The sequence below is a fragment of the Mobula hypostoma genome, chromosome 28 (genome assembly GCF_963921235.1).
Source record: "Mobula hypostoma chromosome 28, sMobHyp1.1, whole genome shotgun sequence".
NCBI lineage: Eukaryota > Metazoa > Chordata > Chondrichthyes > Myliobatiformes > Myliobatidae > Mobula > Mobula hypostoma.
This window is the reverse complement of record NC_086124.1, coordinates 452,540-464,914: the sequence shown is the minus strand read 5'-3', so window position 1 is coordinate 464,914 and position 12,375 is coordinate 452,540. Positions and strand designations below refer to the sequence as shown.

General features: G+C 40.7%; 2 protein-coding genes across 4 annotated transcripts in view; one reads left to right on the top strand and one right to left on the bottom strand.

The window, feature by feature from the left end:
- The window catches only part of LOC134338775 (histone-binding protein RBBP4), a 43,090-nt gene that overhangs the window by 1,445 nt on the left and 29,270 nt on the right, over window positions 1–12,375 (bottom strand). For all 3 annotated transcript variants that reach the window (XM_063034828.1, XM_063034829.1, XM_063034830.1), the window contains 4 exons: window positions 8,923–9,000; window positions 5,857–5,933; window positions 1,273–1,330; window positions 335–445 (listed from right to left, as the gene is read on the bottom strand). In XM_063034828.1, the coding sequence (XP_062890898.1) occupies window positions 335–445; window positions 1,273–1,330; window positions 5,857–5,933; window positions 8,923–9,000 (324 nt within the window). The remainder of the gene's footprint in view (window positions 1–334; window positions 446–1,272; window positions 1,331–5,856; window positions 5,934–8,922; window positions 9,001–12,375) is intronic.
- Window positions 1–12,375, top strand: part of sync (syncoilin, intermediate filament protein) — a 43,683-nt gene that overhangs the window by 29,509 nt on the left and 1,799 nt on the right. The window lies entirely within an intron of this gene.

Below are 12,375 nucleotides of genomic sequence, written 5' to 3'. Positions count from 1 at the left end.
AGAAATATCAATGACACAGGTGGGTATATTTACTGGATTCGAGGGGTGTTGAGAAACAAAATATTCTCACCCAGAAAGAGAAGTGCAGAACTTGCTGTCTGAAAGGGTTAAGTGTAGAAACTCTCATCCCATTTTAAAACCAGATGAACACAATGAGCTGTAATTTACAGGGCTACAGACTGAGAACAAGGAGGTGGGATTAGCTCCAACATGCTGGAAGATAAGTGAACCCCCACCTATTGTTGTTATTTTAATGAATCAATTCAATTTAGACATCCTTGTTTTCCCAGATGCAAAACATGCTTACACATTGGAGAAAAGAGTCCAAACTCACCATTTGCCACACCTGCATGATGTTGTCTTCAGATACAGAACAAATTACCCAAGGTTCATTTGGGTTCCAAGAGAAGTCTGAAATTTTAGCTGTGTGTCCACCATGAATAAACTAAAAAAAAACACTTTACATCAGTAACACAAACCTTAATCAGCGCACCCAAAAAAATCTGGTTTTACATTCACTAGCATGTGAAAGGTAAACTGAAGCCTATTGCTTGTCACACTCACTAGTGAGAGTGTGAAACTAGAGCTGCTTGTCGCACTCACTAGTGTGTGAGAGAGAAACTAGAGCTGGTAAACGACAGGGACTTGATGCCAACTTGAAACTTTAAAATAAGGACAATGTTCTTTTGATAGACTGCTTTGTTGAGCATGGTGTCGTCAGCAACTTGAGGAGAGTAAGCTCCAAATGGTTTAAAATGTCATTAGGTACATTCCAATAAAAACACTTGGGAAAAAGTGAAATCAAAAATTCAAGTTCTTTTCAGCATCTTAAAGTGTTATACAAAAACTGGAATTGGTTTTAAAGAAAATGAGCTGACGATTGTTCTGGCAGCCATCTGTAGACGAGAAGGGATGATGGATTTGCGTAGTAGGTCCCATGACGATCCTGGGATCAGGAGGCTCTCCTGCTTGACCACTGGTCTCTAGTCCACAGCAATTTTTCTGACTTCAGCCAGGAAAGAGGCTTAGGTGAGAGCACATCACAATATGGGAATGCAAAACAGAGTGGAACTCTGTCTTAGTATCCATGTCTGACCCTTTTGAAACACCTCTTTGGTGCTTTGAATCACAGCAATGAGTTTGGCTCTAATAGGATTCAGAGTTAAACAGCCTCACTGTCCACATTTTTACAGAAAGTATGCATGAGAATTAGTAATAGAAAATCAAAACTAATAACAAAAAGGATTGTGCTGATACATTAATGAGACTGACCAACAACTCTGGAGGACCATCTTCAGCATCTTCTGGGGATTGTTCCTCTCCAATTTTACTACAGCAAAAACCACAAAGCAATAATATTAATATCAAACAGTACAAAACTTATACAGAATGGAGGGTGGGGGCAGAGAGATCGGTGAACCATAAAGAGTGGATATAAAACATACAACAGTACAGAACAGTAAGGTCCCACGTGGCTGGCTGATCTGGAAGGGTTGGCTGCATGAGATTCAGGGAGAGTAAGTGAGGTTAATTCGGATTTGCCTCAGTGATAGGAAGCAGAAGGCGACAGCTGAAGACTGGAGGCCTGTGACTAAGTGAAGTACCCCATGGTTCAGTCTTGGGATCTATTATTTACATAAATTATTTGGATATAACGTACATGGCCCAGTTAGCAAATTTGCTGATGATTCTAAAGTAAGGGGTCTTGTTGAAAGTGAAGCAGGTTACAATAGATTGCAAAGAGATCTCGGTCAGTTAGGGAGATGGGCTAAGGAATGGAAAATAGATTTCAATTTAGCTAATTGTGAGGTGATGCATTTTGAACATTGAAACCAGGATACGACTAATACCATGAATGGCAGGGCACTGATATGTGTTATGGGACAGACCGTCCAGGGGTACAAGTGCACAGTTCGCTGAAAGCAACCAAGTAGACAGGGTGGTGAAGAAGGGGCTCGCACACTGGCTTTCATCAGTCATTGTGTTTCAGTTATACAGACACTGGTGAGGCCACACTTGTAGAATATTATGCAGAGTTCTGGTCATTGTCAAGCTGAAGAGCATGCAGAAAAGATACACGAGGATGCAGCCTGGACGAAACTGAGGCAAGGAGAGGTTGGCCAAGCTAGATCTTTATTCCTGAGAGCGCAGGAGAATGAGGAATGGCCTCAGAGGAGCTGATAAAATCATGAGGGGTATGGATGCGTTAAGACAGTCGTAATGTTTTCCCCAGAGCTGGCAAATCCAAAACCACAGAGCACAGGTATAAGATAAGAGAGGAGATATTTAAAAGAGTCGTGAGTACCCGGAATGAGCTGCCACAGGAAGTGGTTGAGGTAGGTACATTTGGATAGATACATAGAGGGGAGGGGCTTAGAGTTAGGCCTTGAATACAAGCAACTAGGATTAACAAGGAGAATGCTGTGGTCAGCATGGGGCAGATGGGCCAAAGGGCATGCTTTCATGCTATATTACTCCATGGTCCCTCTTAAAACATTGCTGTGTATCTGCAGCCAGCAACCTTCCCTGGCACCCTCCACACTGTAAGCAAAATAAAACATCCTCATCAAAAGGGGACAGGATTCTAAATGTGGCCTCACCAAAGTTTCATACCACAGCACCAAAACCCATTAAGGCAATGTCGTACACCACCAATACCACTCCATCTATTTGCTGCTACTTTTAGGGAGCTATAGATTTGCACCGTAAGATCCCTCTGTAAACCTAGACCTAAGGTTGTTGGGTTAGAGTGTAAAAAATTATTTTTCGCCCTCATAGTTTAATCTTTTCTATGTTTGCTTGTATTTTTATATAATCATCTATAAACATGTAATTGTTCAGTGAAATTTCCAGTTATTGTAGTATTGCTTCTTCCGTATTATTCTAGAAAATTATTAAGTTTTCCTGCTGGAGGTGTCATGTCATGCCTCTTCTGGCTATTTGTTATCAGTGTCTTGTTATGGTTATAGTCTGAGCTAGCTTCAAGTTATGATGACCATTACTTTTATTCTTTTACTCTTCACTCTTGTAATTCAATAAACAGCCATAAAAATGAGTTTCATGCCTCATTTTTGACTTCCAAAGAACCTTTGGATCACAAGATCACTCGGATTTAACAGGGTTCGGTCATTTACAGTATATTTTCTTGTTATATCTGACTTCCCAAATTACATCATCTCACACCTGTCCAGATGAAACTTCACCTGCCATTTCTCTACCCACATTTCCAACTGATCTGCTGAATCTTTTGACATTTGTTGCCATCACCACTGCCAAAATTTGTGCTGTCTGCAAACTTACTAATCAGTCCACCAATATTTTCATCCAAATCATTTATATAACAAAGATAAGCCCCACCATTGATCCCTGCAGAAAACCAATAGTCTCCGACCTCTAGTCAGAATAACACCCTTCCACCACTATCCTTTCTTTTATGGCCAAGTTAATTTTGAATTCAATGTACCAAGTCATCGCGGCTCCTCCGGGCCTTAGCTTTCTGGGTTCACCTACAATGGGAGATCTGTTGAATGCTTTATTAAAGTTCATGTACAAAATATCCACTGCCTTGCCCTCAATCATCATTGTCACCTCCCCAAAATTACCTCAAAGTCATGCTGACCAACTGTAACTAGCCCATACTTTTCCAGATGCAAGATATCCTATCCATATGAATCTTCTCCAACAAGTTCCCTACCTATAGTGGAGAAAGTTTTAGAAAGTTTGATCAGGAAAGGAATAACAGCTATTTGCAATATAATGAAAGAAGGAACACTGTTTTGAAATGCTCAAAGAGAAAACAATTAGAAAAACAAGACTTTTACCGGTATTTACAGATGTGACAGTATGTTAATAGGACAGTTAAAAATGTAACCAAGGCAAGTACATGCCTGATAGAGCTATTTAGAAAAGCATATAATTCAGACAATGGTAGTAGAATAATTTCAAGCGTGTATAAGGGTCTGTCAAATCTTAAAACACATTCGACTTCATACATTAAAACAAAATGGGAGAAGGAAGGAGGGATAATGATATCTGAGGAAGACTGGACAATAATATGGAGGTATCAATGGAAGTGTACCAGTTCACAGAAATGGAGGGAGTTCGGGTGGAAAAACTTGATAAGATATTTTATTACACCCTCTCAGAAATCCCATTATGATAGTAACCCCACTGTTTGCTGGAGAAATTGTGGAAATCAAAATGCAAACCATTATCATATTTTCTGGGAATGCCCCTTTATCAAAGACTATTGGAGTGGGATACATAATGCCCTACAAGACATCTTTAAATGTGAAATACCCTTAGAAAGTAAGACGATATATTTTGGGTATATACCTCAAGAATGGCTGAAAAGAGATAAATATTTAATGAACGTACTGCTGGTGACTGGTAAAAAGACCCTTACCAGGAAATGGTTATCACAGGAGAGCCCAACTTTAAATGTATGGATGGAAATTACAATGGACATTTACAAAATGGAGAAGGTAACAGCATCTGTTAATCATAAGCTGGAACAATTTTATTCATACTGGAAAAATGGTTTAACTACATAACACCTCATAGGCCTGATTTTATTCTCACAAGTCAATGAATATGTTGTAAAAAAAAAATCACTCCCTACTCTGTAGATAGTTTTCTTCTTTCGATTGTTCTTTCTTTCCTCTCCTTTCTATAAATGTATACCTCAGATAAATATTATGTGGAGATTTGTGACAAATATGATTATATGATATATATGTACAGTATCTGAAAAACATCTTATGGAAATGTTTGATCATGAAATTCAATAAAAAATAAATTACAAAAAAAAGAAAGTTTGATCAGGAACAATATTAATAAGCCTTTAAAAACGCAAACATGAGGAAATCTGCAGATGCCGGAATTTCAGGCAACACAGATAAAAGTTGCTGGTGAACGCAGCAGGCCAGGCAGCATCTCTAGGAAGAGGTACAGTCTGTACAGAGATACTAACCCTCTTCCTAGAGATGCTGCCTGGCCTGCTGTGTTCACCAGCAACTTTTATGTGTGTTGCTTAATAAGCCTTTAACTGGTTTAAAGCTTACACGGCCTCCCCCATACATGGTGAACAACCTTAGATGCAGAATAACCGTCTTCCTCTCTCAACCGTTCATGTCTCAATAAGGTCACCTCTCATTCTAATAAGCTTCAAAAACCTCCAAAGAGTCCAACTGATTTTTCTAAAGGACAACCCTACCACCAAAGGAGCTAGTGAAATAAGACACCTTTGATACAAATTAAATAATGAGATATAAATTCAACTAGTTTGGGATTTATTTCATATTGCTTAACTAATGTTATTTATCTACTAAATTACTTCAGTATGCATTTATTTTTTGAAATGTAAACTTTACATACCCTGATTACATTAAAGATAAAAGGTTGAAAAACGATTTCCTGGGGCCATGACATTTGGAGTCAGTTCTCATACCCATTACCTCAGATTGCCACAACCCTTCCAGCTGCTGAAACAACACGCCACACAGCCACCGATCCCACCAGCAGATGGGGTAAGAACCAGTACCGAAGATTTAAAGTGACTGTCAGAAGATGCAGGGATATGCGAGGAAGGACGTTTATGCCAAGATGCAAACTAGCAATTCACTACTCACTTTATTAAAATATCATCATATTAAAGATTTGTCTTGCTATTTCCTTAGGAGAATAAAATATAAGCACTGTCCTCCCCAGCACACCAGCTGCAAGGAAATTCAATTTTCTCATTTTCTCACAACTAATAAAACTTCATTCAGTATTATGTCGCCTCCAAGATCAGAACAGGAAACTCAAAAGTACAAGTTACAAATCAGGAGTAGTGATCACAAGGGAAACTCCTACCTCAGATCCCATACATTCAGCCTACGATCTGTCCCACTTGATGCCAGGATCGTTTCATTGTGCGGAGACCACTGAACCTGATGGTATTAACATAAATCTCGTCATAGATGAAATTAAACAGCTTTAAAAGAACTGCATCCTTATGCAATAGCAGCCAGAGAGATGTCAAGTAGCCAACGTGGCTCTGGGAGGTCACTGTTGACTGGGAGTATCAACTGACAACAAGCGAATGTGGGCAATTTCCACAAGATGTCAGCGACACGCATCTCCTCTGGTTCCTACACATCTGCTTGTAGAAGATTGAGAGGAGACTGATAGAGGTATATAACATTAGGATGGGTATAGATAGGGTAAATGCAAGCAGGCTTTTTCCACTCAGGTTGGATGGGACTACAACCAGCAGTCACAGGTCAAGGGTGAAAGGTGAGAAGTTTAAAGGGAACATGAGAGGAAACTTCCTTCACTCAGAGGGTCATGAGTGTGGAATGAGCTGCCAGCACAAGAGGTGCATGCAAGCTCAATTTCAGCGTTCAAGAGAAGTTTGGATAGGTACATTAACAGTAGGAATATAGTCCCAGTACAAGTTGATGGGAGTAGACAGCTTAAATGGTTCAGCACAGAGCAGATGGGCTGAAGGGCCTGTTTCTATGCTGTGCTTCTCTATAACTCTATGAATATTGAAAAATTCAGATTCACTAATTAAAACCTTTTGAAAATTCTCCAAAGGAACACCTTAAAAGCCGTTATTACAGCTGACAACTGAAGACTGTAAAAGTGGACTCGGAGCAACTACTTACAGGCAATCAGTGGGAGGGATATAAAAATCACAGTGAGCCTTTAGGCGAGCATTTCACTGTGCTGCTGAAGGATGGGGAGTAAAAAAAATGATAACTTACAGAGGGCTTGGAATATCAAACACAAGGGCCACCAAGAAGACAGAATGTGTAGGAGGGACTCAGGGAGAAAAAGAGCATGTACGAATTGGTACTTGCAGGCAAAATCCTGATAAAAGTATATCAGGGCAGGAACACCATAGTGGTGATCTGTGCTTGGAGCTGGTCTTAAATGAATACTTCCCATCTATTTTCAATATGGAAATGGATGCTAGAACTGGGAATCCAGGGAGAATGAAAGTTTGAGACAAATTACCATCTACAAAGCGGCAGCAATAAAAGTGTTAACAGACTTAAAGGTGGATAAATCCCATGGCCAGATGAGATCTATCCACGACTGCCAGGTTTAGCCTTATCTGACATGTGCAAGATGTTTGTAGATGAGCTGATCAAAGATCAGGATCGGCATTTTCCAGAAAGGAGGAAAGACGTGCAAGACTCGGTAATGGAACAACATAGCAAGCAGGGTGTTCTTCAACTGTACAATAGTATCAATCATTCATATCGATGAACAGAGGGATCTCAATGTCCATGTTCAAGAATCAAGGATTCCCAAAGAACACACATTACACAAAATGGTAGCAGTAGAGCACTCGGCCCCTTCAGCCTATCCTGCTACTCAGTATGATCAGCTCCAGGCCTCATCTCTGTGCCAGTTCCACAATGTCGTCAACAATTCATCTACATTCTCTTTAAACCCCTTCAGTAATCTACCTTTCACAGTACTCTGGAGTAAAGAATTCTGCAGATGCACCACCCTTTCGAAAGGTCCACCTTATCATCCTCCTTAGGATCTCATGTGTTTCAACATAATCATCCCCACTCCATTCTTCTCAATTTAAGAATCCAGATTTTATCTTTCTTCGCTTATCTATCATAGGAGAACCCTTTCATCTTGCATCTCAACTGGTTCACCTCTAATGCAAGTATATTCTTTTTAAAGTTCACATCCCTCTATCCCCTGTCTGTACCACTCTCGACCCTGTAAATGGTCTTGTTTAAAATGAGGATAACTGATTTTGGAGAGGATGTGTTTAACCTCAAACTGCCTCTGGAATTCCACATTATGATCACCATCCCTTAAATGACCCTTAACTACATATGAAATATTGCACAGTACCCCAGAAAGACTCAGGAACTGCTACAGAAAATATTAATTTAGCCATGATGGAGTAGGTCGTACGAGGAGAAAAGGGCCTTCAGCATTTCAAGTCCAGTTACGAACATGTACTCAGTTTCTAATCCCATCGTATTCTCACAACATTCTCAGTAACACCCCTTGGACTTTACCACTGCATCTCCAAACTGGGTTATAATTTAGTGACCAACTAACTGGAGGCGGGGGGTGTGGGGAGGGTGTAAGCTGGCGGGGGTTAGCAGAGGCCAGGTGAGGAGAACGGTAGCTGGATGGGTGGGGGAGGGAGGGGGGAATGAAGTGAGAGGCCGGAAGTTGATGGGGGGGGGGGAAGGGCTGAAGAAAGAATCTGATTGGACAGTGGATCATGGAAGAAAGGGAGGGAGGTGATAGGCAGATGAGAAGAGACAGAGTAAGAGGGGAACCAAAATAGGGAGTGGAAAAGAGAGAAGAATTACTGGAAATTATCGAAATCAAGGTTCACACCACCAGGTTGGAGGTTATTCAGATGGAATATGAGGTGTTGCTCCTACAACTAGAGAGTGGCCTCAATGTGTCAGTAGAGACGGCCATGGATAGACATGTCAGAAAAGGAATGAGGAGTGAAATTTAAACTGGTGATCATGGGAAATCCTGGCTAATGAGGATGCTTGATGAAGCGGTCCCCAATCTACGCCGGGTCACACTGCTGTAGCGGAAGCTTCATTAGGAACACCGATTACAGTAAATGACAGCAAAGGCTGGGACATAACTCAGGATGCTGGAGCAGTGACATCTGCCGAACCTCTGTGCTGCCTTGTGGACACTTCTGCTTGCCACAGTTACCAGGACGATACATGGCACAGAACACTGCAGCTAGAACATTCTGGCTAGCCTGGGTTTGTTTTCCTTGGAGCTGAGAAGAACAAGGAAACAACCAATTGTGTACAGAACTGAGGGGCAAGATAGTGAGAAACCTTTTTCCACAGCATAGCTACAGGCTGTCTATTTCAGTATATTTTTAATACTAGCATTGCAGCACAAATGAAACAGCTTTACCTGGAAAATCTCGTCCTTGTGTGATTCAAAGGAATGCAGTTTCAATTTCAGATTTCTTAAATCCCATAGTGCAACTGTCTGGAAAACAAGATGACCACTTTTGGATTACCAACTACAGCAAGGCAAGGCAAAATTAAGTAATGAATATTCATACAGAAAAGATTAAAAGATATAAAAAGTAATGCTCCAAACTTAAATGTAACAATAATAGTAATCCAGGCATTAGTTCCAGAATTCCATATAAACCATTTAACAATTACAGCACAGAAACAGGCCATCTCGGCCCTTCTAGTCCGTGCCGAATGTTTACTCCCACCTAGTCCCACCAACCTGCACTCAGCCCATAACCCTCCATTCCTTTCCTGTCCATATAGCTATCCAATTTTACTTTAAATGACAATATTGAACCTGCCTCTACCACTTCTACTGCAAGCTTGTTCCACACAGCTACCACTCTCTGAGTAAAGAAGTTCACCCTCGTGTTACCCCTAAACTTTTGCCCCCTAATTCTCAACTCATGTCCTCTTGCTTGAATCTCCCCTACTCTCAATGGAAAAAGCCTATCCACGTCAACTCTATCTATCCCCCTCATAATTTTAAATACCTCTATCAAGTTCCCCTCAACCTTCTATGCTCCAAAGAATAAAGACCCAACTTGTTCAACCTTTCTCTGTAACTTAGGTGCTGAAACCCAGGTAACATTCTAGTAAATCTTCTCTGTACTCTCTCTATTTTGTTGACATCTTTCCTATAATTCAGTGACCAGAACTGTACACAGTACTCTAATTTGGCCTTACCAATGCCTTGTACAATTTTAACATTACATCCCAACTCCTATACTCAATGCTCTGATTTATAAAGGCCAGCATACCAAAAGCTTTCTTCACCACCCTATCCACATGAGATTCCACCTTCAGGGAACTATGCACCATTATTCCTAGATCCCTCTGTCCTACAGCATTCTTCAATGCCCTACCATTTACCATGTATGTCCTATTTTGATTAGTCCTACCAAATGTAGCACCTCACACTTATCAGTATTAAACTCCATCTGCCATCTTTCAGCCCACTCTTCAAACTGGTCTAAATCTCTCTGCAAGCTTTGAAAGCCTACTTCATTATCCACAACTCCACCTACCTTAGTATCATCTGCATACTTACTAATCCAATTTACCACCCCATCATCCAGATCACTAATGTACATGACAAATAACATTGGACCCAGTACAGATCCCTGAGGCACACCACTAGTCACCGGCCTCCAACCTGACAAACAGTTATCCACCACTACTCTCTGGTATCTCCCATCCAGCCACTGTTGAATCAATTTTACTACTTCAATATTAATACCTAACGATTGAACCTTCCTAACTAACCTTCTGTGTGGAACCTTGTCAAATGCCTTACTGAAGTCCATATAGACAACATCCACCGCTTTACCCTCATCAACTTTCCAAGTACCCTCTTCAAAAAATTCAGTAAGATTTGTCGAACATGACCTTCCACGCACAAATCCATGTTGACTGCTCCTGATCAGACCCTGTCTATCCAGATAATTATATATACCATCTCTAAGAATACTTTCTATTAATTTACCCACCACTGACATCAAACTTACAGGCCGATAATTCCTAGGTTTACTCTTAGAACCCTTTTTAAACAATGGAACAACATGAGCAATATGCCAATCCTCCGGCACCATCCCCGTTTCTAATGACATTTGAAGTATTTCTGTCAGAGCCCCTGCTATTTCCACACTAACTTCCCTCAAGGTTCTACGGAATATCCTGTCAGGACCCGGAGACTTATCCACTTTTATATTCCTTAAAAGCGCCAATATTTCCTCTTCTTTAATCATCATAGTTTCCATAACTTCCCTACCTGTTTCCCTTACCTTACACACTTCAATATCCTTCTCCTTAGTGAATACCGAAGAAAAGAAATTGTTCAAAATCTCCCCCATCTCTTTTGGTTCACACATAGCTGTCCACTCTGATTCTCTAAGGGACCAATTTTATCCCTCACTATCCATTTGCTATTAATATAACTGTAGAAACCCTTTGGATTTATTTTCACCTTACTTGCCAAAGCAATCTTGTATCTTCTTTAGCTTCTCTAATTTCTCCTTAAGATTCTTTTTACATTCTTTATCTTCCTCGAGCACCTCATTTACTCCATGCTGCCTACACTTATTGTAGATATCTCTCTTTTTCTGAACCAAGTTTCCGATATCCCTTGAAAACCATGGCTCTCTCAAACTTTTAACCTTTCCTTTCAACCTAACAGGAACATAAAGATTCTGTACCCTCAAAATTTCACCTTTAAAGGTCCTCCATTTCTCTATTACATCCTTCCCATAAAACAAATTGTCCTAATCCACTCCTTCTAAATCCTTTCGCATCTCCTTAAAGTTAGCCTTTCTCCAATTAAAAATCTCAACCCTGGGCTCAGACCTATCCTTTTCCATAATTATATTGAAACTAATGGCGTTGTGATCACTGGACCCGAAGTGCTCCCCAACACCTGACCTATCTCATTCCCTAACAGCAGATCCAACACTGCCCTTCTCTAGTTGGTACCTCTATGTATTACTGCAAAAAACTATCCTGCACATTTTACAAACTCCAAACCATCCAGCCCTTTTACAGTATGGGCTTCCCAGTCTATGTGTGGAAAATTAAAATCTCCAACAATTACAACCTTGTGCTTACTACAAATATCTGCTATCTCCTTACAAATTTGCTCCTCCAATTTTCGCTCCCCATTAGGTGGTCTATAATACACCCCTATAAGTGTAACTACACCTTTCCCATTCCTCAATTCCACCCAAATAGCCTCCTTAGACGAGCCCTCTAATCTACCCTGCCAGAGCACCGCTGTAATGTTTTCTCTGACAAGCAATGCAACACCTCCCCCTCTTGTCCTTCTGATTTATCACACCTGAAGCAACAAAATCCAGGAATAATTAGTTGCTAATCACACCCCTCCTGCAACCATGTTTCACTAATAGCTACAACATCATACTTCCAGGTATCAATCCATGCTCTAAGCTCATTCATCTTTCTTACAATGCTCCTAGCATTAAAACAAATGCATTTAAAAAATTTTCCACCTCTTACTCTGTTTATCACTGACGGTGCAAACAACTTTACAATCTCCTTTTTCCTCCTTCTCCCCTACATCTGTTCCTACACTCTGATTCCCCTCCCCCCTTGTATCTAGTTTAAATCCACTGCAGCCTCTCTAGCAAACCTACCTGCAAGAATATTTGTCCCCCTCCAGTTCAGACGTAAACCGTCCCGCCGGAACAGGTCCCACCTTCCATGGAAAACTGCCCAATTATCTATAGATCTGAAGCCCTCCCTCCTGCACCATGTCTTCAGCCATGTGTTGATCTGCGCTATCTTACTATTTCTAAACCTGCATGCACGTGGCACTGGTAGCAATCCTGAG